This window comes from Miniopterus natalensis, chromosome 10, assembly GCF_054644295.1.
Source record: "Miniopterus natalensis isolate mMinNat1 chromosome 10, mMinNat1.hap1, whole genome shotgun sequence".
Lineage (NCBI taxonomy): Eukaryota > Metazoa > Chordata > Mammalia > Chiroptera > Miniopteridae > Miniopterus > Miniopterus natalensis.
Window position 1 is genome coordinate 12,948,622 of NC_142090.1, and position 23,262 is coordinate 12,971,883.

At 46.4% G+C, this 23,262-nt stretch overlaps 1 protein-coding gene across 1 annotated transcript in view; it reads right to left on the bottom strand.

Annotated features, from left to right (window-relative positions):
- Positions 1–2,713: 2,713 nt before the first annotated feature.
- EXOC4 (exocyst complex component 4) overlaps positions 2,714–23,262 on the bottom strand; it is a 643,616-nt gene continuing 623,067 nt past the window's right edge. Inside the window, exon 18 of the mRNA XM_016222252.2 lies at positions 2,714–4,115. Within this exon, the coding sequence (XP_016077738.2) occupies positions 3,878–4,115 (238 nt within the window). The 3' untranslated portion in view covers positions 2,714–3,877. The remainder of the gene's footprint in view (positions 4,116–23,262) is intronic.

The following is a 23,262-nucleotide window of genomic DNA, read 5'->3' on the forward strand; positions in this document are numbered from 1 at the left end:
TTGGTTTTGTAGAGCTCTTTGTGACCTTACTGGAGTTTTGTGTGACATTCCCGGCCTAGGTGGGAACTGTAACAGCAAACTCAGGCCCAGGCAGAAGGTCATCACGTCTGTTAGAGCCCGGTCCCTGCAGGTATCGGCGCCTTCAGAGTTGAATGAGAGCGCACAGTACAGTGGCGGGCAGAGACGCGGACTCACTGACGGCTAAAAGGGAAGCAGGCTTGAGGGACCAGAATCATAGTATTACTTACTATGTGTGCGGAACATTTATTATGTGCCAGGCACTGAACACCTCTTTTACTTTATTCAGCAACTGTTGGATAGGAGCTATTATGATGACCCCATTTCATAGATACAGAAACTGAGGCACAGGGCATTTAATAACAGCAACCCCCTTGGAAAAGGCTGGGGTGACATTTGGGGTGAAGGTACATCAAATTCTAAGACCAGGTGGAGGTGTCAAATACAGCATGTAAAGTCCCCTCCTTCTGCCACACGGAAGAGGGGGATCGGCTCAGAATAGAGAACAGAGGGCTTCGGAGGTGAAGTCCGGCACTGGCATCGATTGGCGCCAAAGCCTTCATTTGAGCCCGTTTCCTGTGCAGAGCAGAGAGGACGGGATCTCAGAGGACTACATGAGGATGAAGTGGAATCGCATGGGAAGCATTTAGCCCAGCCCAGCGTCCAGCAGCTGCTCGGCGAGCGATTTCTAAACCGGTGCAATGGCAATCATAAAATAAAAACAACGAAAACCAGGCCCTGGTGCTTTAACGCTTTCCTGGTCTCCCACAGTAAGTAAATCCTGGGACAGAAAACTCAGCCTCGTGGGTAAGAGGGGGGTGAGATTGCCAGCTTTTCTCCTTCTGGGGTATCTCTGCGAAGTCAGCGGGAATCGGAGGCTGTGTTTGTAAACGGGGTGGAGTGTATTGGGCACTACACTCGCTCGCAGCGCCGAGCCCCCTTGCTTTTCTTCTCAATGTGTGAATGCACATACGCTGTCTACACAATTAAAAAGTACACGTGCAGCTTCTACAGGCCATTGCTTTCTCGGGCCCCAGGGACGCCGGCTCCAGGTGCGAGTGCGTCCTGGCAGTATTTCTGATCACAGACTTTGGCCTAGGTATGTTAAAGCAACTTCTCAAACAACGCACTTTCCTCGCTTCCTCACAGTCACACCTAGCTGTTAGCAGAAACTTTTCTGGGGTTGTCATCTTTTTAAAGATGTTTCCAGCTCAGTTCCAGTGGCTTCTGCATCTCATTGCGCTCTTGGTAATCAGCTCTCGTTACACCCCAGCCCCACTGGATGAGCTGTTCTCAGGTGCGAACCCGTGGCTGCCTCTTCCTGCACCTCTGCAAGTTCCAGGTGGCCTCCTCCCTCGGCCGGTGGGGACACCCACTGTGCCCAGCTGTGCACACCTCACCCCAGCTTCCATTCCGGGAAAAGACTCTGCTGCGTTCCACATCTGGCCACACGCTTATTATGTACGTCTTATAACAACTGGGCCTAACTGGGAGAGACGCAGGACCTGCGCTGAGCCCACTCAGTCTTTGTTTTCTTGTTCCTGGAATCTCATTTCCCTCCCTCCAGTTCGGCCGGTTTCTTGCATCCTGCCACATTATGACAACTGCTCCCAGGAGCGTGTACTCCGCTCACACTTTGCCTCTGAAGCAAAACCTTGTTGCTCAGGATGCTCCTTGTTTCTGTATCCTGCCCGGAGGAGAGCCGTTTTGCTGGTCTCAGATCAGCCCCCAGTGGAGTGAATCTAGCTTGCCTGAGTCCTGTCACCCTCTTTCTAAATGTGGAATGTCTGTGCCCTGGTCCCAGGGAGGCAGCCACAGTGATGCTTCAGAGCAGGAATCCCGAAGGCAAAGGCCTCGGTCCATTCAGAGCCTGCGAGGCAGGAACCCATTCTTCCATCAACAAACAGTAAAGGGGAACTTCAGGCTCTGTGTAGCCAGGGAGGGGACAGTGAACAGTGAGATGCACAGTTCGAGCTGCCAGAGGGCAAAGCTCAGGAGAAAGCAGCAGAAGGCTGGGCTGAAGATGTCAGTCTTCAATCCCATGAGATGTCTTCCTAAATGAAAGGATAGCTGTGGCCTACTGGGAAGGACATAGGGACTCTGGGGAGGACAGTATCAGAGCAGAAGTCGTATGACTCTCCATCAGGGTGAAGTACAAGCTCTATGTGACAAGGGACCGTCTCTTGCTTGCCATTGCATGAATCCTGTGTCACCGAGCTGTGACGGGCAGTTATGCCTTCTGACTGGCTGAGTGAGTGAATGCATTAGTGCCGAGATACCCATGGATATGACCTGACAGGGGATTATCAGGATCAGTTGCCAATTCAACTTGGCTGTAATTGCGGGTTTCTTCCCAGGCTATTTGAGACATGAATTAGTGACTGTCAGGCTGAGAAAATATTTCAGACAAGGAGGTCCTGGAGAGGAGCTGGGACGCCTGTGACGGAGGCCACTCAGAGGGGGCAGTGTTCCAAGTGGAGGGTCTCCCCTCACCAGTTTCTGGGTGACTGGCTGCCTCAAGGGTTGGGGCTGTGGGAGCGCAGTCCGGCTCTCATACTCTGTCCTATTAAAGATGATAAGAGTGTCCTCACTGTGTAGTGTCAGCCCACACCTACCAGCATCTGGCACATATATGGCCTCAGGGAATGTCTGCTGAATAAAAAATAAAGAATGCAAGAGAAACAACACACAACAGTTAAGCTTCTCAAACTCTTTAATTTTCTTTTTTTCCACCAAGACCAAGGTTACACAATCAGGTGTCAAATTCTGGACCATTAGGGTGTGAGTCAAAGTCCCTCCTGCTCTCCCTCCCACCTGTTCTCAAGGTGTGTCTCCGTCAGCACCTGGGGACCCGGGACAATGGCGAGGCCAGGGGCCAGGAGCAGTGAGCGCTCACACCGCCCAGGAGCACTTTGGAAACAGATTCGGCTGGCGACCACACAGAGGAGGCCCCCTCCTCCTAGCCCTCTGCTGAGCAGACTGGGGCTATTCCTTTCTCGGGCGAGAAAGACAGAGGGGCGCCTAAGGAGGGTAAACGAGCACCTAAGAATCGGTCACGCCCAGACAGTGTGTCCACTGAGATGCAAAGTTCTCCAGCCATTATTTTCTTTTGGGAAGTGCAGGGGAATAAAATCAAGACGACTGAATCTCCTTTCATTCTGCCATTTTGTTCATTAACTTGATGGCTCTTGGTTTTGATATGGCAAAAATAAAAACGAAAAGGTTATAGGCTAACTCATAGCCTGTGCATGAGCTACTGCATATAAGACCATCCCAGGGATTGACACGAAAGGACCTTTCCCTGCCTCGAAGGGGCCCTGTTCTGGTCAGGGACATTTGTCGAGAGCTCCATCCCGCTGAGAAGCCCCTCATTTGATCTCGGCAATCAGACAGAAAGCAATGCACAAGCATACACTTATTTCACCGAATTATAAACTGACAAGGCTAAGCGAGTAAAAATCCCACTGTTCATGTAAGAGACCCTATGAAGCAGATTTAGGAAGAGACGGAAAGTTAGGTAGCAGTCTGCTTTCCAAAAACTGTTGGGCATTACTACTCGTGCATTCATTTTTTCAGAGTCCAATTTGACACAACCCTCCTCCCTGTCCCACCCGAGTCCCTTTGGAATCCACTGCACTACAGCAGATGTTAAATCAAAACCTTCTGTACTGCAAGCTCCCTTTGGAGTTTATGTGAAAAGCCAAAACTAAAGAGAGAAAAATCCTTACACCTTCTCTCCACGAAAGCATCAGTGTAGAGAAAACTAAGCTCAGAATATACCTAATAACATGCCAAAGAAAGAAGTATGACTAAGTAAACAGAAACGCCCCCCCCCCCCCCCGACCCCACGCAGGCCCCATTACACCGTGGTTATCTTCTTGTCCTTGGTGGCCTGCTTGATGGCCGCCTGCTCGCAGATGATCTCCTTGAGCCGCTGCAGCCTCATGTTCTGGGTGGTCTGGTCCCCCACCCCCGTCTGGCTGCGGTGCAGCAAGGTCAGGGCGTGGATGTACTCCAGCTCCGTGTACTTCACGCCCTGGTCCACCACCAGGTTCAGGAGCTCATCGGCCGTGTTGTACAGCATCTCGTAGTACTGCCTGCGGGAGGGAGACAGGACACGGCTCACCACCTCGTGCCGGCGGCGTCGGTGGGGCTGCGGGGGACGAATCTGCTGGTCCTCGACCACCTGGTTTACTTATTCCCCAAACACTTACCGACCACTAGGCACTGTCCCGGGCCGTGACTCTACCGCAGAGCAAGACAGACCCAATCTCTGTCCCCCTGGAGCCCGCAGGAGCTCCCTTCATGACAATAAAGGAAGGCCCAGGGAGACCTCACATCTTTCAAAGTTCAATTAAAACTGTCTCCTAAGTTCGCATTTACCTCCAAAGAAAGAGCAGTAGGGTACAAAACCAAGAAGGAGAAACAGTCATCGGGCCGGCACTGGCAGCCGCTTCTGTCCCATTCGGTCCCCACTCACTCACTCAGTCACTGCAGGCTCTGTGCAGCCCATGGTCTCCTCCATCCAGTGGGGTAAGAACAGCACTTGCCTCTTAGGGTTATTGGGAAAATTAATTCATCCAAATAAAACTCGTAGAATGGTGCCCAACACAATTATACGTGCTCCATAAACATTAGCTGTTATTAAAAGTGTAATAATACTAATAATATATTAATAGTGATGCAATAATGGTAACAGCCGTATATGATGCTGAGAGTCAAGCAGGAGAGGTAAAGAAAAGCAGAGAAATAACAACTGTGTTTCTGCTGACAAGTTAATTCCATGTACTGTCATTGGCCCTCACGGCACCTAGTGAGCTATTATTCCCCTTTCTCAGACAGGGAGACTGAAGGCACAGAGAAGTGAGAGGACGTGCCCAGTGTCACAGAGATACTGGGTGGCTGTGCCGGGATATGAACCCGGGTTTCTGACGCTCAGTCAAGAGGAACGTCCCCTGTGCCACACGGAGGTGTTAGTGCTGTGAATTTATGGCAGAGGAAGGGGAACTCACACCACGCTGGGGGGCGTGAAGGGTCAAGGAAGACTCCACACGGGTGGGGCATTGTCAGGCACGGTTTCCAGGGAGGAAATTCTCGATGTAGAGACAGAAAAGAGCATTAGCAAAGGCAGGGAAGAGGACCTGGGTAGCCTGGGAAGGGCAGCTGAGTAATGGGAGCTGCAGGAAAAGGCAGTTGAAGTCAAAAGGTAGAGAGTCTGACATCAGGCTAGGTAAGTGGCCGCCCTTCCCCATTCCCAAGGCTCTGTTCTGAGCGGAGCTGCCATTCCGAGTTGATCTGGAAGATTAATGAGACACGGTACATAGAATGGTCTGGGAGGGGAACCACTTGGCCAGGATTGAGGGGACACAACAAGGCAGTGGGTTCAAGGCAACTCAGGGGGTGAAGGGAAGAAGGGATCTTGCGAGTCTATGTGGACCATGTGCTCAGAAGCCTTGTACTACTGGGCTGGGGGCCTTGGATTTGTTTCTCCTTCTTCAGGAACATTTTGGAAGAAGGATGTCCTAGGGGAGAGCTAAGCTATCTTTGCAGTAGGAAGGCGTCCTGGGGGTCCCTAAGTTTCAGGGATAGTTCATGAATTGCTGCTATAATGCGGCTGTGGGCAGTAAGAGCACTGACATGTCTTCTCACATGGCTGTTTCCCTTTCCTGCTCTGCCCACTCCTTTTCTAATTAATAAATTTAAAAAAAATTTTTTTTTTTTAATAGGAGAAATACTTCTCTTGTGACTACATCCTAGAAAATTGCAGGAATGGGTAGTGCTCATCTTGGATGGCAAGTTTATGAGTGACTCCTGGCAGCAACTCATTCAGCATCCTTGTGGAGGGTCCTCGTGGGGCTAATTCTCTGCAGTGGCTTCAAGTGAGTGTTCAGTTTAACCTCATGGAACCACATCTTTAGGCATCACTACTCTGGGGTAACCTTGAATGTAGACAGAGGCACTTCCGATAGGAGAGATGTGTGAACTCTAACTTCCAGAGGTCTGGGGCCCAATATTGGTACAGTCAGGAACTTTTTTGAAGCTTCATGTTAAGCATAAAATCCACATGAACTACTCTTACTCCACAATAAATATGTTGTAATTTAAAAATACTAATTTGAAGGGAACTGAAGAAGCACATTGAAACCGGTAGGCGGGGTGGAGAGGCGGGGCAGAATCTGGGCTGAATCATCGAGACAGTCGCAGTCCCACACCCTGGTGCCGAGGGGTAAAACCAGGAGGGATATCTTGGTCGGTGAAGGTTTCCCGGAGGAGCAGGGAGTCCAGCCACACATGAGGCCCCCCAGTCTAGGGCTCCAGGGCTGGGAAGAGAAGTCCCCACAACTTTGGGCTGTAAAAATCAGTAGGGATTGAGGCTGAGTGACTCGGAGGCTGCTGGAGGCCCAGGCAGTTCCTCCTAAAGGGCCTGTGCAAGGACTCACTCAGACACTCCCTGTGAGCTCCAGCCCTGGGCAGCAGCTTGAAAGGAACCCAAGACATTTGGGGAGGAATTAACTTGCCTGAAATCAGGGTGAGAGCTGGAGGGGCAGCTTTCTCACAGCCAGAGGATCTGGCAGAGGCCATTGCTCCTTTGACGAGCCCTCCCCCTGCTGAGTGGGCAGGCAGGCACCTTCTCTGAATCTCCCTCAACCTGACTCATGCCTTTTGCCCCACCCTGGTGATTCCCGAAGACCCTGTCCCTCCCTACCTGCAAACTCATTCAAGCAACAGATGGTATCTCAGAGGGAAGAGGGAGGGGGGGTGGGAAGAGATTAACCAAGGAAGTTATGTGCATATATGCATAACCTATGGACACAGACAATAATGGGGTGAAGGCCTGGGGAGGGGGTGGGAATGAGGTGGACGGAGTCAATAGGGGGAGAAATGGGACACCTGTAATACTTTCAACAATAAAGAGAAATTAAATTAAAAAAAAGTATTCCAGAGAGATGAACATTTGAGATCTTGCTCTTGGCATATGTCGCCAGTTTGGCTCAAATAAAAAAATTAAATTAAATTAAATTAAATTAAAATTAAAAAATTAAAAATAAAAATGCTAATTTTTTAAAAAAAACCTGATGCTATAGGAAAAGGCATCATATTTACCCTCTGGCTTCCTCCTTATTTGATAAATGAGGCCCCTCCTGATCTAATTCTGTTTCCCTTAGATGCACAGGTGAGCCAGAGACTGTCCATTTTCAGAATTAAGCACACATTTTAAAATTGCTCAAGAAGAACACCTGTCCAAGTCTAGATTTACCAAATGGAATGACAGACCTGGAACCTTGTGTTTCTCCCAATGCTAGAAAGGACTGGACAGCTCTGCACTGGAGGTTCTCAACTGCAGAGTACCCGGGAGCGTGTGTTAAGTACAGGCTCCTGAGGCCCCTTCCCAGGCCTCTCACTCCCAGAGGCCTGAGGCAGCCAGAAGGCCAAGCCAGGGGCTGCTGGTGTGGGAGGAGATACAGAGCATTCCCGTCTCCTTGAGCCAAGGACCTAATAGCATTAGGGAAGGAGACAGAGCAATAAGTGGGTTGTGATGCTTTTCAAGAGATGAAACCTAAAGAACTGGGTTTCTATGTATTATGATGTTGATAGTCTCATCTATCTTAAGAAGAAATGCTGAACCCATCAGACCACATTAAATTAGATTTCTCTTGAAAAAATCTGGTGAACTATTTCCAGGGGTAAGTGGCTGGTTTTCTACAGGGACCGCTGTTCCACGCTGGGAGCAAACAACAAAAGGAAGATGCCTGGACTTCTAGTCCAGGGTCCTTCCGTGTGACAAGTGATAAAGGGCATGCCACTTAAGGCCTTAATGTTTCAGTATCCTCTGAACAATGAAGACCTTTATAAATCCCAGAATGACACTTGGAAGGGGACTGAGAGACTACAGGAGTCCTCAAGGGCCTCGGATAAACAGTGCTCAGAATTGTGAAGCTGAGTTATTAAACAAAATTGTCAGGTAACTGATGGTGTATTTTCTATAGTTAGGGAAAAAAATCCCCATAACCACGATGATATATTAGATCATAAAGAAGCATAAATATTTAAAGAGAGAATGAATTTCATTCATCTTTCAGAATAGTACCCAGTCGCAAGGACTGTACTCAATCAGCACAGCAGCAGCGATACTTGGAGGGGGGAAAGGGTGCTACCAGGTGCCCTTAGGAGAAAACAGAAAAGGCCCCAAACTATACAATTAGAGTGAGCTTCTATGATCAACACAGCCACACTGAAATGAAACCATGCAGCCCAATTGGGGTAAATAATTTACCAGCACTTATTGAGGCCTCAGGAAAACGCAAGCTTGATCTTTCATCATTAAGGATTAAATCAGCAGCCACGGCTTCCGAGGCAGGCACCATGGTTTAGGGGACAGCACTTGACAAAGCTGCCGGGACGGGACACCTGAACATACATTCAATTTAGACCCTTTTTGGCTCATGACTTGTGGAGCAAGTCTCTCCATAGCCCATGACATCAAAGGGTCAGCTGCTCCACCTGGACCAAATTCCTGTTGGAAACCAGAGCTCTACATCTCCCTGATGGGTGGGACATTCTGTGAGAGGTGGCTCCCCTCTTGTGGTTTCTCTCACCCTTTGGCCACATGGTAATATTAATAATAACATCTAACTTTTAGCTGCATTGACACAATCAACCTTTTGATGTAGGTACTGCAGTCATCCATGATTTACAGACAAGCAAATGGCACTTTACGGAATGAGTTATTTGTCTAAGGCCTCAAATGAAGGACTCTGAACTCTAGACTCACCCCAAAGCCGCCAGAATACAGAAATATCTGAAACTGTAAAAAGCAAAAGTACTCATTTCAAAGAACACTTGTATAGCTAATTCATTTTTAGTATCATTTAAGAAACAGGAATTTAATAAAATCCACATACTGACTCAACTGTCTGCCTTCCATTGTGATGAAACAAGCCAGGATTGTGGCAATTCAAGATTCATTTATCCACTTTGCAGTAATATTTGAATAACTGGACTTGATCTGGGAATTCAGTGCCCTAGGCCAAATAATGAAGTCACATTGTAAATTCAGCATTCGGGACTTACAGGAAAGCTTTTTCATTCATTTTGTCACCTCCCTTTATGTCTCCCTTTTTGCCCCTTCAAGCTAGTAATGGACAAGGTGACCTTTCTTTCCAAAAGTTGGCTGCTCTCCTGATTCATGACTTCCTCAAGGAAGGGAGATAATTAAGTAATTTCATTGTTAAGACTTTCTCATCTAGTCCTTCCTGAGATAAAGACAGAATTAATATCAACAAGACACTTAGGCTCTGAAATCGACCTCTTAAATGTAAGTTTCAAAAGAAGAAAAACTGACCCGAATATAGCTTAGCATTAACTGTAGCTCCCCGCATGCCTTTTAGCCAATAGTTGCAGCATTTTGAGCCCTGAAATAAAAAGCCAGGAGTAGATGGGCTCCTGAATTATCAGATAAAACATTCAACTCTGGTTTTCTTGCTCACTTGGTGGTACATATGGTAATAAGCAGGGAGACAGAGAGAAAAGAAAGGAACTGAATAATCTATAAACTAGATAATCACCCCATAAATAATTGAGAGGTAGTTATAGCGGAAAGACTTAGAGAAGCAAATACATACTCAAGAGATCAACCACACTCAGATTCTAGTTAAGTCTCTCATTCCCCCCAACCAGCTGTGTGACCTTGGGCAAATGCCACCAGCTGTGTGACCTTGGGCAAATGCCACTAGCTGTGTGACCTTGGGCAAATGCTACCAGCTGTGTGACCTTGGGCAAATGCTACCTGCTCCTTGGGCCTCTGCTTCCCATATGAAACACAAAGAGGTTAGAGCGGATGCTCTTTAAGGCGTTTTTGGATTGGAAAGCCTTTACAGCATCCTCTGCCTGGTCCTCTAGAATCATGGGTTTCCACCGGAATTGGCGGACGCTGGTTTTCCCCAAGCCATGGCTGCGAGGTGCAGCAGTGACGGATTTAAAAACATTATGAGCAAGCGCAAACTTCGCTTGCTGTGCTTTCCAAATAACCCGGACAGAAACCCTGTGTGCCTGAAGAATGAATCTGCTCATTAAACATATACTATAATCGCTAACATTTGTCTTCCCCTTCAAAAAACTTTGCATTTATCACAGACACGACTGAAGATTCTAAATCTGAAATAGTGGAAGTTATCTTCACTTTTTAGGAATGAGAAAACCAAGGTAGAGAAAAGCTACAGACTTTTTAGAGAGTTAGGGCTGGAGTAAGGGTTAGAGTCTATGCTGGCCTACTTTTTAACACTTCTGACAGTAGACTGGGCAGGTTTCTGTTGTGACCAGGACGCTCCAAAAGAAAAGGGAAGTGTGGTCCTCAGAAATGTCAGTGCAGAATCCCCTCGGCTGGCGGCGATCACTCAGGAGGCAGAGAGCCTAGGATGCTGCTGTAAGGCTCGCACGGGCTTCCTTGATGGATGGTTTACCCCTATTTTCTTTACAGCAAGTGACACGCACACACACCATGGTCCCTCGTCAGTGGCACTGTGCCTAAGCGGCGGTCCCCTGCTGGTCTGGTTCTGAGAGTCCCCTGCTGCAGCAGGACTGGGGGGCTCCTGGGAAGACGCTAACAGTGAACGCAGCTGTGCTCAGCCCTGTCGGGAATGCAGCCTGGAATCTCTGAGAGCAGCAGCCACAGCCTTGCCGCATTTCTCTTTAAAAAACAACCACTGGACACCAAGGAATTCCTCTGAGACCCATGCCTTGAGATGATGACCTGACCCAAACTCAGTAACAGTTGCTGAAAGGGGAAAAAAATTTCTTTTTGTTCCCTTAGCTACAAACTTTGCCCCCCATCTTTGGAACTCATTCTAAATTTATAAAGAACTAGGGTAGAAATGACCTCTTTAACAACGTAAGGATTCATATGTCACTCTGCTGCATCAGATAATTTTTTAAATTAAGTTTTCTACAACAGGGTTGGAGGAAGATCTGCATTTTCAATTCAATACAATTAAAACTGTCTCTCTTAGGTCTGGGCACTGCCTTTGGTCAAACCTCAACTGTATGAATAATTATTCAGCCCATTAAGAAGTCTGCTCAGCTCCCTCTCCATTCTGAAGGCTTTAATAAATATTGATCAGGACCATTTCTGTTTGCACTTGCCAAAGCAATTCTGATGGGTTCATCTTCTGATGTTATCAAATAATGAAATATGAAAGAGTGAATAGAATTACCCTCTTGTTCTGCGATTTTTTATTTAGGCCCTTCATTTTACTTTCATAATTGTGTTTGTCTCAGACTCTGGTAAATGTTCTTTTGATTATCAAAAGGTGAGTCCAGGTTAAGGAGAGCTGTGCTGTGCTAAATATCACTTTAGAGAGTCTTTTCCATTAAAAAAATAAATTATCTAATAGCTCAGGTTGATGAAAGGACCTAGTATTATGCACTCTGGTGGCCTCAAATCTACACGTTGTTTACCAATTAGCACAAGGCCCTTATTGGATATTATCTGCTAAACTATATATTTCTCAAATTAGTGATCTGGGAAACAACTGCTGAGATCTGCTGAATAAAAATAATTCAGATGCCTGATGGCTTTCAGTTTGAAGTAATGAAATGGAATTACTGCCCTGGCTGGCGTGGCTCAGTTAGTTGAGGGTTATGTGGTGCACCAAAGGGTTGCCGGTTCCATTCCCAGTCAGGGCACATACCTGGGCTGTGGTTGGTGCCCAACTGGGGAGGGTATGGAAGGCAACTGATCAATGTTTCTCTCTCTCTTTTTCTCCCTTCCCCTTCCTCTCTCTCTAAAATCAATTTAAAAAACTGAAATGGAATTATCAACTTTTCAATAAATAATGCAAAGAATTTCTTCAAAGGACAACCTAGTATTATTATTACTAGTGCTTAGGGAGCTCTAATAACATTTTAGATTCAAATATAACATATTAAGGTATAGTCCTTGTTGCAAGAAGCTTCTTTTATCTACACTTAAAAAAAGTCCAATGCAAGCCCAGATCAAAGGCATCTAAGGCACTAGGCAAATGCTTTCGTTTAAAGTAAGATAAATCTGGGGCGTGCCAACCAACCTACCTACCCACACTACCCCCAAAGAGTCCGAGGGCCCAGGACAAGGTGCAGAGCCCAAGGTCTCTGCTCCAGGTGACTAGCGGAGTAAGTGACAGGATGGAGAAGTGAAGGGGTAACGGTGTTGGGTTTCTGTATTTACGGGATGGAGAAGGGAAGGGGTAACGGTGTTGGGTTTCTTTATTTAAGGGAGGAGAAGGGAAGGGGTAACGGTGTCAGGTTTCTGTATTTACAACACGGGGATCTTTCCCCACCTGTATCTGGGGAGAAAGGTCAGGGTGGATACTGATGGACTGCATGGCTGTGAAGGGAAAACCCGACCACTGCAGCATTATGCCAATGAGGTCAAGGTAAGGGACTGACTCTGGTAAGCCAGCTGATTCTGTTCTTGAGCCACTGACTCTCCCCCTGGCCAGCAGCTCACAAATGCGTGATGTCAAGGACTGGATGTGGTTGAGTGCAGGGTTCACTGCCAGCCATGACCACTGCTGGGGGTACTAGATGCAAAGACTGCTATTCAGCCAGTCAGCTGAGTCAAACCCCGACTCCTGACCTCAGTCCTAGCTAAAAACCCTAGTGTACGTCCTTATATTGTTATAACAGATTTCTTTACTTTGCTGAGAAAAAAGACCATATCTTTTAGGATGGAAGGGTCAGAAGGGAAAATGGTTTTGGCAGAGAAACCAAAAAATCAGCAGATTATTTGAAAAGTGTGAGCATATGCAAATCAGTAGTTCCCAATGGCAAACACTCTGTGTGTTTACTAAACCTTTAAGGTTATTTATGAAAGAGAGAAAACCTGAACAAAACAAAGCTACAAAATGAGCCACCTGAGATCCAAGGACACGTGACTCAGGATGTCAATTAGAAAAATAATAGACTAAATCAGAAGGAGCTAATGGAAATATGTACAGTATCCAGCAGGGTTTAATTAAAGACCCAAATGCTCTGTCAAATGTGATGGAGATCTTTGGGCAGTAATGTGAACTTGGGAGATGAAAAGACCACTGTGGATGATGTATATTTGGATGTCAGTGAGACATTTTATACAGTGCCTCTAAAAACAAATGTTACTAGCAAAACGAATTTACTTGGAATGGCTCCCCCTGATAGGACACACGCTGAGAAATAAACCAAGGGGAACGATGGAGGCAAATCAACAAATTCAGAAGAGAAAGCAGCTGGCGAATGCTTAGGACACTGGCTTATAACTGACCTAACTTAATAACTTAATTAATGTGCAAAGACATATAAAGCAGTGGAAATGGCAAATGTTACCAAATAGGGAAGGGCCCTGAACAGCGACAAAGGAAGAGAAATGCTGTCAAGGACTCCAGAGGAGCCCAAGTGTATTTGTCTGAAGAATGTCCAGCCTCCTATGTCCCATAGCTGGGAGAAACTCTAGAACAGTACTGGTAGAATTGGTCCATGAGGCTGTATGTGGGGGGCTAAGGGTATGGAATCAGAGCACTTCCTTCCTTCCTGTAAAGAAAAGTGCCAGTTATAAGACAAGGAGGTGATGAAAATCTCTGTCTTTGTTGTACTTCATAGTTGTGGATTGCTTTATACCATAAGCCAATTGAAAGGAAATCAGAAAAGAGCATCAAATGGGATTAAAGGGGCAGAAGGTTGGAGGAAAAGAGATTAAAAGAGATTCGGTCCAGTTTTGGCTGTCAGCTTCTCTGTAAGTGAGGTTTTCCCTGACCGCCTTATCTGAAATGATACCTGCCCATCATTGCGAAGCTTTGACATTTCTCTGAGCTTTACTTTTGTTTTTAGCAGTCACCTCCATCTAAAAATGTATATTTCCAAAAATATTGTAAATATGTCTTTTATAAATATATGTATAAAGTTAGAGATACAGCATAAGACAGTGGTTAAGATCATGGGCTCAGAAGCCAGGGCCTGGGTTCTGCCTATTTGTATGATCTTGGGCTACACTAATCTCTCTGTGCCTTACTTTCTTTATGAGAAAGAAAATAGTAAGATGGGGTGCTTACAAGAATCAGATGATGAAGAACAGAGGCTGGGAGAGAGTACGTGCTGTGTGTTTATTACATAAACACATACTTGCCCCGACCCGACCCCTTCCTAGAATACAGGCTTCATGAGACAGCGTTGGACTCTGTATCTTTCCTTGTTGCCCCTGGGCCGGAAAAGGGGCAGGTAGTGGTGCTGAATAAATAAAAAGGAATGAATGAGAGAGGGGCCAGCAGTCAGGAGATCGGAGATCTCGCTTAGTGACGGCGCACAGCGTAAAAGGAGGGGAGGAACTAGGAATAAAATATCTCCGTGCAGAGCAAAGCGGTTCTGATACAGCTCTGAGCGGGAGGCTGGCGCATGAAGGGAAGGGGCTAATGACGATGACCTGCAATCCTCAGCTTCTCTCTCCTCTGGTGCAGACAGACAGGAATCCTTGGATATTTGTTGACCCGTCCGGACTTCAGTTTCTCCATTTACCCAATGAGATAAATAATGTTATATTCCAGGTTAGGTCTGAGGATGACATCGAGGGTTATGGTAGGACACTTGCTGTGTGACAATGGGGAGTCAACAGCTAACTGTCCTTGTACTCTGACCCGCCACACATATGTTACTCCTTCCTTCGCCACCGTATGAGGTATCGTGTCCTGTGCACTGCAACGGCTTTCGGTGTTTTATTAATCCATCCCTCTCCACTCAGAAGAAGGGTTTCTTTTCTTTCTTTTCCTAAGGTTAACTCTACACCTTTGATCCCAACCCCTCCCAATGCCTGTAGGGCCCTGCTGGGGTTCAGTTTTGTTTTCCGTTCCCTGTCTGGTGCCTACCCCTTTCACTGGCTCTTTCATATCCGCCTTCAAACATCTCACATCTCTCATTCTGAAAACGAAACAAAGCCAAACAACAAACCCCAAACCTTTGTGATCCTGTGTTCACTCCCCCTCTCAGAATTTCTCTTCTCCTTTCATTGTTAAATTTCTAGAAAAACCATTTGTACTCATTATCTGTCCTTTAAAGCCTCCATTTGGTCTGAAACTATATTTTAAAAGGTGACCAACGACATCCTAGTGGACAACACAATGGCCTTTGCTTAGTACTTTTCCCCTCGACAGTTTTCCATCCTAAAGTCAACTCCCGATGAGCCCTGTTATTTATACTCCTCTCCCAGCTCCCCCAGTTCTTCTGATTTTTTCCAGGCTCCTGCCCTGTCTGCCTCCTTCAGGCATTCCTGCCAGTCAGGCATCGGCGCTTTGTTCTGTCTCTGCTTCCAAAGTCTTATCTGCACATGAGACATCCTTTCTCTCTCAAGATCTGGTCTCTTAACAGGTCAAAGCTTCATTTTCTCTGATTTGCAGACATTTCTACCAGGTGCCCTTATCAGGTCGCCTCCCTGACTTCCAAATTTTGCTTAATGGAAGTGTAGTTTACAAAACCTCAAAACGTCAGTACTTTTGAGTTTCCGCTCCGCCATCTCTTTTGATGATGGCCACCAGGTCTGTCATTATAACATCTTTATATTCACTTCTTCTTTCCACTCATTATCACAGATCTTACTCACTTCTCACTGGGTTGTTACAAAGGCTTCCTTTTGCAGCCTCTCATGATCTTTAACTCCAGACCAACCTCCACTTCAACCACAGTTGCAACTACAACAGCTTGTGTGTTCACTAGAGGTAAAGGGTTAAGTCCAAACCCCGATATCCAGGGCCTTTTAAAGACCTGGCCCCTATTCCACTTTCCTCCCACCTTCCGCTGCATCAGCCTGCCGTTTAAGCCACGCCGCGCTACTCAGCGTTCCTCGAGCACACCCAGTGCTGTCTGCCTCTGTCTGTGATTCCGAAGCCCAACAGCCCTTCCAGGCCGTGGACATCCTCTGTCCTCTGTGAAACCATCGAGTGATTTCTTCCTTCTGTTACTCACTGCATGGGTCACCCATTTAACATGTGTCATTCGGGTTAGTGTCTATTTCTTAAAAAAAGAAGTTCTTTTTGACCTGGTGGTATAATAACGAAAGTTGTCAGGTATTTACTTATTACCTGTGCAATCTTGGAAGTTACTTAACCTTTCTGGGCCTCAGTTTCCTCATCCATAAAGTGAGGATATAGATAGTTCCTACTCATAGAGGTGCTGGAAGGATTAAGTGAGTTAGTATCTATAAAGTGCTTAGAATAGTGGCTGGCACATAATATACTAGTGTTTGTTAAATAAGCAAACAACACGAAAAAACAAACAAAAACAAAAGGTACAAAAAGCACACAGTGCAAAGTCTCTCCCACCCCTGTCTGCTGGTCACCCACCCTGCTTCCTTTTCTGGAGACAGCCACTGTCACTAGTGTCCCGGGTATCCTTCTGAATACATTTTATACCCGTATAAGACAGCTGTGCGTGACTGTGTGTGCACACACGCACGGCATTTAGAGAAATGGTGTTTACATGCTCCACTGTACTTTGCTTTTCCACTCAAAAGTGTATCTTGGAGATGGTTCCACTTCAGTACACACTGACCTGCCTCATTCTCAGAGGCTGCAGAGGACTCAACTGTATGGATGTACCATAATGCCTATTTATTAACTGCTCCAGAATGCGGCCTTCTTGACGACAAAGGCTATGTCTCATGACTCTCTGCAGCTTATTCAGTACTTTTAAAAATTCTTTTTCATTTGTTTATTTGCTGAACAAATATTCAAGCATCAATTACGCATCAAGTAGTCTACGGTAGGTACTGTGGGCACAGACGTGAGTAAAACATCGTCCTTGCTCCCTGGAGATGCAGAGTCTGGTGTGACAGTAGCCATGTAATTGCAGTTATGTGACAGCAGCTTAATAAAGGTACAAAGGAGACTCTGAGGCCGCAAACAGGAGGGCTGTAGACTTCTTAGAGCAGGCGGGCAGGGCTTTGTGGAGGAGACGTGAATGAAGAGGCGAACAGGAGAAAGGAGTACTGGGTGAGTAAAGGAAACGGGATGTGAGTGCGGGGAAGGAGGAGGAACACGGTACTGGGGGCTGCCAATGGTTTCTCTCTCACTGGAGTGCAAGGGGTATTGGGGGGCAGGCGTTAGCAGGGGAAGCGGGGCCAGCTCACGAAGGACCTTGCTGTCAGGCCTGATGATGTGACTTCCCTGCGCAGGTGGACAAAGCGGTGGAGGGAGAGGCTGCGGAGAGCTGTCAGCCTGTCTTTTGCACAGGTTGTGAGACTAAACAATTATCTATTATTACCAGGACTTAATGAAAGAAGATATTTCAATACTCCTCAAGTAGAAAAGAAATAATCTCTTTCTTTTATGAGAAACTCAAACTCCCCACACTGTCATTATTTTCCTAACTCTCCAGAGGATGGGACAACCTCGCTTCAGGTGACACCCTGGCACTTGGGACTAATTCTGTGGTGGATGCGGAGGAATGTGAAGACGGAGGATTTCAGAGAGAAGTTGGACATAACGACACGTGTGATGCAGAAAGACCCCCCCCAGCAGGGTGGAGGACGACAGTCTGAGAAGCAAGGGCGCCTGCAGGCCGTCCGGTGACCCAGCTTCTCCTTGCTGCTCAGCTTCCCTGTCAGACCATATGGATCTTTAGGTTTCCTCCCAACTCATGACCCCAAGCTGGACAAATCAACCTCAGAGGGAAAGGAGGTGCCACCATCTCAGCAGAAAAACCTGCCGATGCTCTCAACTCTAGTACCTTCCATCAGGTCAACAATGCCGTGGAACTGTTACCACACACACAGCTGGACTGAGATGAGGCAGAGAGGACAGGGAAGGCTGGAGGTGAGAACTGAGGACAGCAGGAGACACCTCTTGCTCAGAGGCACCTGCCATCCCTACCCTTCCACTGGTCTGGGTGAGATGTGAGGGAGGGAGGCCCTAAGACGCATATAATTGTACATAAGGGTATAGGTTAGGAGTACGATCACTCTCTTGTTTAATCTCTGACAACCACACACGGTAGGCTTGATGACCGTAGTCTGGCAGATAATAGAGGGTCTGAGAAGGTTACATTGTCATGTGACCGAGACGGGACTGAACCCTGGTTCCTTGGATTCTCCACAATGGCTACGGGAGCTTCTGGGAACTCCACATGCCAGAGCAAGAACTTACAGCAGATCCTTAGCTTAGTGTCCGATCAGTCCGGGGAGGGCGTCTGGAGGGAAATGAGATGTAATAGGATAAAACCAAGCATGGGAAAATACTCTGAGGGTCAGCAGAGGAAATGAGGCACCGAGGGACAGAAGAGCAATTTTTAAACTGGCCCTTTCCATATAAAAAGACTAGCACTGAGATCTCTCAGCAACGCTGCTCTCCTAAGTCTATACATAGAGAAAAGACCTTGGATGGGGAAAATATGTATAGCATTTGCACTCTTTTTTTAGAAAGAAGAAAGTATTGGATTTGAAAGAGCAATTTATGAGAAGGTCTTTGAGCCTTTAATGCCTCTATTTAAATGCTAATGCTAACCTACAGCTCCGGACAACACAAAAATGAAAGATTTTGAAAGACCAAAAAGTGAATTTAAAAGAAAAACTTGATTTCTTGAAGAGATTTTCATTTTTGAAGAGAAATGAAGAGGTGGGATTTCACAAGAGGAACACGCTTCTGATGGGGGTAAAATCCCACCTGCCACCCAGCAGGTTAGTGTGAAGGCAGGAACTCGCCAGCACTGAGTGAGCAAATGGGAGTTTCCCCTCAAACCCTTGCCTTCGGAGCTCCAGGGCTGCCACAAAGTATATCTGGGGGAGGGGGATGCTTTTTCTGCCGCCTGAGCTGTTTCCCTTAAAGGCCAGTGCTGAGGGAGCACTACTGTTTGAAAGGAAAGTGGGAGACCCAGGCGAGGAGGGAGCAAAGGCCTGGGGTCACTTGGCCCAAGACAGGAGGACACAGAGGCACAGCGAGGGCCTCCCGAGAGCAGCAGGGCCGCTGGATTTCCCACGGGAACCAACAGCAGTGAGTGCAGTGCTGAGGCCCTGGGAGCTGGGGAAAGGTCTGTTCAGAATCAGAATCAGGATTCAGGCGGGGAGGCCAGGAGACCTCGTGCCACAAGCGGGTGCCAGGGAAACCAGCTCAGCCAAATAAAACAAAACAAAATCAGAAAATACTTGCGATGGAGGAAATGACTAGGGAGGGGGCCCAAGGAGGCTTCTGGGGGAGGGGATTCTCCTATTTTACATATTTTTATCTGGGTGAGGGTAATCAAGATGCACAGTTAAGATCTGTACCGTTTCCTGTATGTATGCTATGCTTCAGTAAAACAACACTGCCTTCTCCTCCTAAGCCCTCCCTGCAGAAAAACATGAAAGACAAAAAAAAAAACAAAGAGCAGGGCAGTAGGCCAGGTGATGGGTGGTACCTGGATGTTTATATTTAACTCAGTCTCATACCCTAACATAGGAACCTTGAAAGCATTATGCTAACTGAAAGAAGCTAGACACAAAAGGCCACATGTTGGCTGGCCCCATTTACATGATGTGTCCAGAAAAGCAGGCACAGAATGTACCCTGGCGGGTGGGGGTGGGGAGAGGGGGAATAGGGAGTGACTGCTAGCGGGGCAGGGCTTCTTTCTGGGGTGACGAAATGTTCTAAAATCAGCTAGTGCTGATGTCCGCACAACATTCTGACTATACGAAAAAAATCAATGAATTGCATACTAGAAAGGGTTAATGTTTATGGAATGTAAATTATAGCTCAATGAAGCTGTTATAAAAATGCTAATTTTGTAACTAGGTCCTCAACTGTCCACAGCCAACACTGTTTCGAGACCGATCCAGTCAGGACTTTTGCTGCAGTTCCTATGATATTTTGCTGCAGTTTGCTGCTCCTGTGATATTTGCAGAAAAAATTCTGTAAACCGACAGATATGCAAACATTTTCACCAGCTCAGTTTCACTAACTGTCCCTGAAATGCACTACAGCCATTTCTCAGGGCTCCACACTGTCGTGGGTTCTGTGACCTGGTCACTAGGCCAAGCTCCATCGCTGGCCAGGCCGGTCTACTAACCAAGGTGTTGCTGACACCCTGCTCCCAATGAGCACCGTGTTGGAGCTGCAGACACGCAGGGCAGGAAGCAAGGGAGCCTTGTCTGTCCTTCCAAGTGGACTGTGCTGGCCAGTTTCCTGCCTCCTCCCTCCACTCTTCCTTCTCAGCACTCAGTCTAAGTTCACAGGCGTAGGGAGGAACGCACCTGCTGCCCACAAAACCCACCTGAACCACAGCACTCCTCAATGTACCTATTAGAGTTCAAACCCCAAAGGTGTAAAAGTCTAAGGTCATGTCGGGAGACGTTACACGTCAAGTACGAGCCAGGAAGGAAATGTCGTGCCTGGCGGTTCCTGAATGTTCCAAACCAGGTAGCTGCTGTGTCCCTCGCCCTCTGGGCTCATACTTCTGTTGAGAATCTGCTTTACTGGCAAACATTTCTAATGTTTGCAAAGAGAAACATTTCAAGCGTGGTGGGGAAACAAACATTAGTTTGCGACCCAAATGTTCTTGCAAGTGTTTTTTCAGGCTGGGGAGTGAAAATGTTTACAAACCATGTGGGCAAGAAAATGGCAGTGATGTGTTTCTGAAAAAGTTGCTTGAGGGGAAGAAATCCCAGAGCTACCACGTACAGTCAGGATGTTATTAAAAAGTGTCTACCCGGCCGGGCGTGGCCCAGCGGTTGAGCGTTGACCTAGGATCCAGGCGATCGGGGTTCGATTCCCGGTCAGGGTACATGCCCGGGTTGCGGGCTCGATCCCCAGTCGGGGGCGTGCAGGAGGAAGCCGGTCAATGACTCTCTCTCATCATTGATGTTTCTATCTCTCTCTCCCTCTCCTTTCCTCTTTCTGAAATCAATAAAGATACATTAAAAAAAAAAAAAAAAAAAGTGTCTCTGTGCTCTTTTGTATTCCATGTGACAGTGTGGGCGTGACATGACACCCCTGACCCACCCAGTCCTGTCCTTGCCCTGCCACGAGCTCACTAGTAGTGGTTATGGTTGTACCACTTACCCCCATTGCTCTCAGTTTCCATATCTGGGAAAAGAAATGGGTTAGACTAGAGCAAGAAACACCTAAAAACCATCCCACTCAGGAGGGCAACTGAAGTAGGGAAGGGGCAGCACTGTTAATATTATTTCTATTTTCTGGGAAAAGAACTATAGGCTGAGAGAGGTCAGGCCCCAGGTCACACAGCTACTCCACAGCAGAGCTTTGATCTCTTCCTCTAAGTCCCCAAATATCACCCCACACGGGCTCTCCACGTCCTCCTGGCTCCCTGCTTCTGCGTGCCTCTTATTAAACAGCGGTGTACCCAGGCAGAGATGGTCCACATGTGTCACTTATCCTTTCACTTTCATTGTTTTCCTTGCAGGCATCGTGTCCCTCACTCTGCACTGAGAAAGCCCCAGTGCTTCTGACAAGAGCACTGAGTACCCTGCGAACGTGGTGGATGCGGCCTTGCTTCAGCGCCTGTCAATTGGCTGGAACCGTGGCTTCACTGGGATAAAAAGCTTTATTGTGCTTTGTAACAAAGACACAAAGCATTTAGCTGAAATCATAGTCTTTCAAACTAATCTGCTTTGTACTCCGCGGCGAGACACAGATACAGGGAATTCAAAGCGATTTCTACAAAATGATTCACTCAGAGAAGGCAAGTGTCTGAGCGGGAAGCTCAGCTCTGCTCAGGTACCAGCCCCCTCTCAGGTGAGGGATTCTTATCTTTCTCTTGTTCTTCTGTGTTTGTGGCAGGCACTCTGATCTTCGCCGATGTTTGTTCTACTGTGAGGACTGACAGGCTTCCCAGTAACAGCCACTCCGTGCTGTGTGATCGCAACCAGGAATCCGGTACTGCGCACCTCCAGCGCGCACACACACACACACACACACGCACACTCTCACACATGTGCACACACGACGGCCAGCTCAGTGGGAGGAGAGGAAAATGAGGATTTTAGCCTTTAAAAAAAGATTACACCGTTGTTGGACTGCCCAGAGATAGAGAGTAATTAAAAAGCTCTTCAAAGAATGCAGTAAGTCCATTAAATCCCGTTAAATAATTTTTCAGAAACTCTGCAAGAAGCACTCCTTGCTGCTTCGTTCTCTCACAATGAACCGAAGGAATAATATCTCATTTTCCAAATGGGACTTTACGGCGTTTTCAATAAGCCCCCTCAACACTTATCTGCATCTTTAATTAGTTCTATAATATACTGATGATATCAAGCCTAATTAAATTTATAGAGATAAGGTGCAATGAAATTCTAACCAAGTGAGCTGGAAAGCATATATTAAATAGTAAATTTAATGGTTCAAGTTGATAACTACAATTTTATATCAAAAAATTAAATTCAATTTATATGTTGTATTCAAATTGATTTTGAGTGTGCAAATTATTGGAAAAATCTCTGAATATATCAGTAAAGTTGCTAATCCAGCCTGTTTCAATATCAGTTATTAATGTCTGCGTTTGCAAATAAGCTACACACATTTGCATATAGTAAAAATTTATCTAAACCTAATGCCATTTTATTAAGAATACTAAGTGATTTTTCTTTTGGTTTCATGCATAAGTTCAGGAGGCAAAGAGATGACTATTGGGTCTAAAGAAGGGAGTCAGCAACTCAATATACAGCAAGGCAAAGATTATATATATATATATATATATACTGCTGACTAAAACAGTTTCTGTTACTCTTTGGGAACAGCAATGATGACAATAAAATTCTTTATTTAGGATCAGCTGGAATGGAACTGTACACAGACTTCTGATACGATAATCACAGGGAGGGGTGGACGCATACAGATTTGATGGTATTTACCATCAGTTTGGGGAAGGGGAGGGGAATGTGTTATGTTTATCAGAATACAGGTGCACATCAGCTGATCACATTTCACAGTTCAGCCAAGGAGTGTGTTGGGAAGCTATGTTGAATATTATAAATATTGTTCACTGAGTTGCAGTGACCTCAGAATTAGTTGCATATTTTCGGTGATTGCTCTGGACCAGCCATTATCTGCTTTCCCCAAAATATACCTTTATTACTCTGGGATTCCACTGGTTGGAAATCTATATTTGAATAATCAAATATTTATCAAATATCTATTATATGTCATGTGCTTGCATTGTGGGAGATACAAATAATATGCCGATGACTTCAGAGAACAGAAAACTGAGTGTCACCTGGGGTAGTCAATCACTCCTGGAAAGGGGTGGGAGTGTGATGCATCTTGG